Source organism: Buceros rhinoceros, unplaced genomic scaffold, assembly GCF_000710305.1.
Source record: "Buceros rhinoceros silvestris isolate BGI_N320 unplaced genomic scaffold, ASM71030v1 scaffold20098, whole genome shotgun sequence".
NCBI classification, from domain to species: domain Eukaryota; kingdom Metazoa; phylum Chordata; class Aves; order Bucerotiformes; family Bucerotidae; genus Buceros; species Buceros rhinoceros.
In genome coordinates, this window is record NW_010426559.1 from 5176 (window position 1) to 6931 (window position 1756).

The 1756-nt window shown below is 57.5% G+C and overlaps 1 protein-coding gene across 1 annotated transcript in view; it reads left to right on the top strand.

The window, feature by feature from the left end:
• Nucleotides 1–1217, top strand: part of LOC104498213 (ubiquitin carboxyl-terminal hydrolase 48-like) — a gene marked incomplete at its 5' end in the record, with an annotated part of 6389 nt that extends 5172 nt beyond the window's left edge. The window contains 3 exons of the mRNA XM_010141567.1: nt 345–478; nt 669–751; nt 1018–1217. Coding sequence (XP_010139869.1) covers nt 345–478; nt 669–751; nt 1018–1217 — 417 coding nt within the window. The remainder of the gene's footprint in view (nt 1–344; nt 479–668; nt 752–1017) is intronic.
• Nucleotides 1218–1756: the final 539 nt, after the last annotated feature.

Sequence of the window (1756 nt, forward strand, 5' to 3'; positions counted from 1 at the left end):
TCCGCTGCCCTGCTCTGGACACGCTCCAGCCCCTCCATGTCCTTCTGGCAGGGAGGGGACAAACTGAACCCGGGATTCGAGGTGTGGCCTCCCCAGCCCAGGGGGACGATCCCTGCCCTGGTCCTGGTGGGGTCAATTCGGTCTCAAATTCTCCTTAAAGCTAGAGCAGCCACGCTGCAAAGTGCGCTTCTTAATGTTTTGGCCCAGAGGATCTTTTGGAAAGCAACGGGGGAGACTGGAACGGTTAAAAGCACCTTTGTGCTTTGCAATCTCCGGGTGTGGTCTCCTTCCCGGTGATGACCCGTCCTCAAGGCTTTTTCTTTCTGCCTCCCCTCCCCGCTCAGGAAGAAAAGCTAGAAGGGGACAATCGCTATTTTTGCGAAACGTGTCAGAGCAAGCAGAACGCCACGAGGAAGATCCGGCTGCTGAGTCTGCCCTGCACGCTCAACCTGCAGCTGATGCGCTTCGTGTTTGACCGGTGAGCCCCTGGCCCGCCACGGCCGCACCTGGGAATGGGCCGCCCTCCCCTTCCTGCCTTAATTCAAGAGGTGGTGGGTCAAGCGTGGGCGCGAGCTGCTCCGGGGATGCTCGGTGGGTTTCAAGGGGGGTTATCTGGAGGCGGGAGCTGTTGCTGCTGCCCTCTGAACCAAAGCTTTGCCTCTGCGCAGACAAACCGGCCACAAGAAGAAGCTCAACACCTACATCGGCTTCTCCGAGCTGCTCGGCATGGAGCCGTTTATGGAACAAAAAAGTGAGTTTTGCGCGCTCTGTGTTGTTAGCTTTACCCGCCACCCCGCGACAGGCACGAGGAGATCTCCTCCAAAGCCCCTTTTTGACAGAAAATCGTTGTGTGAAGCCCCTGTTTCAAATACCTGCCCCACCGAGCGGGCGCGGAATCCACAACCTGCAAGCTGCAGGTTCAGTTGTCTGCTGCCTCACGACAACGTGGAGCGTTAGGGAAGGACAGGTCTGCCCCGTTCCTCCCCGAGAGCCGCATAACCGCTGCTTCCCTTCCAGACGGCGTCTACGTGTACGAGCTGAGCGCTGTCCTCATCCACCGGGGCGTCAGCGCCTACTCGGGCCACTACATCGCCCACGTGAAGGACCCGCAGACGGGCGAGTGGTACAAGTTCAACGACGAAGACATCGAAAAGATGGAGGGGAAGAAACTGCAGCTGGGGATTGAGGAAGATCTAGGTAAAACCTTTGAGTTGTGAGTGCCCTTTTACAATAACTCTTTTCACCCCAACCTCGGAGGCTGAGCACGTGGAGGCCGCGTTACTCTTAGGAGCCACGTGTGAAGCAGCGGTTTTGCGAGCTGCACCCGGATTTTCTCGCTTTCAGCCCCGTGTGAGGGTTTCCGTGCTCCTCACGGTGGGTTCCGCCAGCATTGCCCGTGCCGCCATGTTGCAGAAAGATGCTGATAACGCGGCAGCGCTGGCCTATCAGGGTGGAACAGGCGCGCAGGAGGAGGCCGAGGAGCAGATAACACCGTGGCTTTCTGTTTCCGTGACGCGTCGTGTTTTCATTTCCACTGAGGCGTCTGACTCAGAGGCAGGGAAGGGTCTCTGTCAAAAATCATGATCCAAAAAACGCCTCAGAAGCCAAAACTTTGTGCTTTTGACTTCTTTGTGGTTTTTCTGTCCCACCGTTGTCTGGCTCATCCCGGTGCTCCCGAAATAATGGTGTCCCCTGGACAGGATTTCTTGGAGAGCTCAGGCGGAGGCCAGACCTGCGGGTTTCCCTGAGATACGCC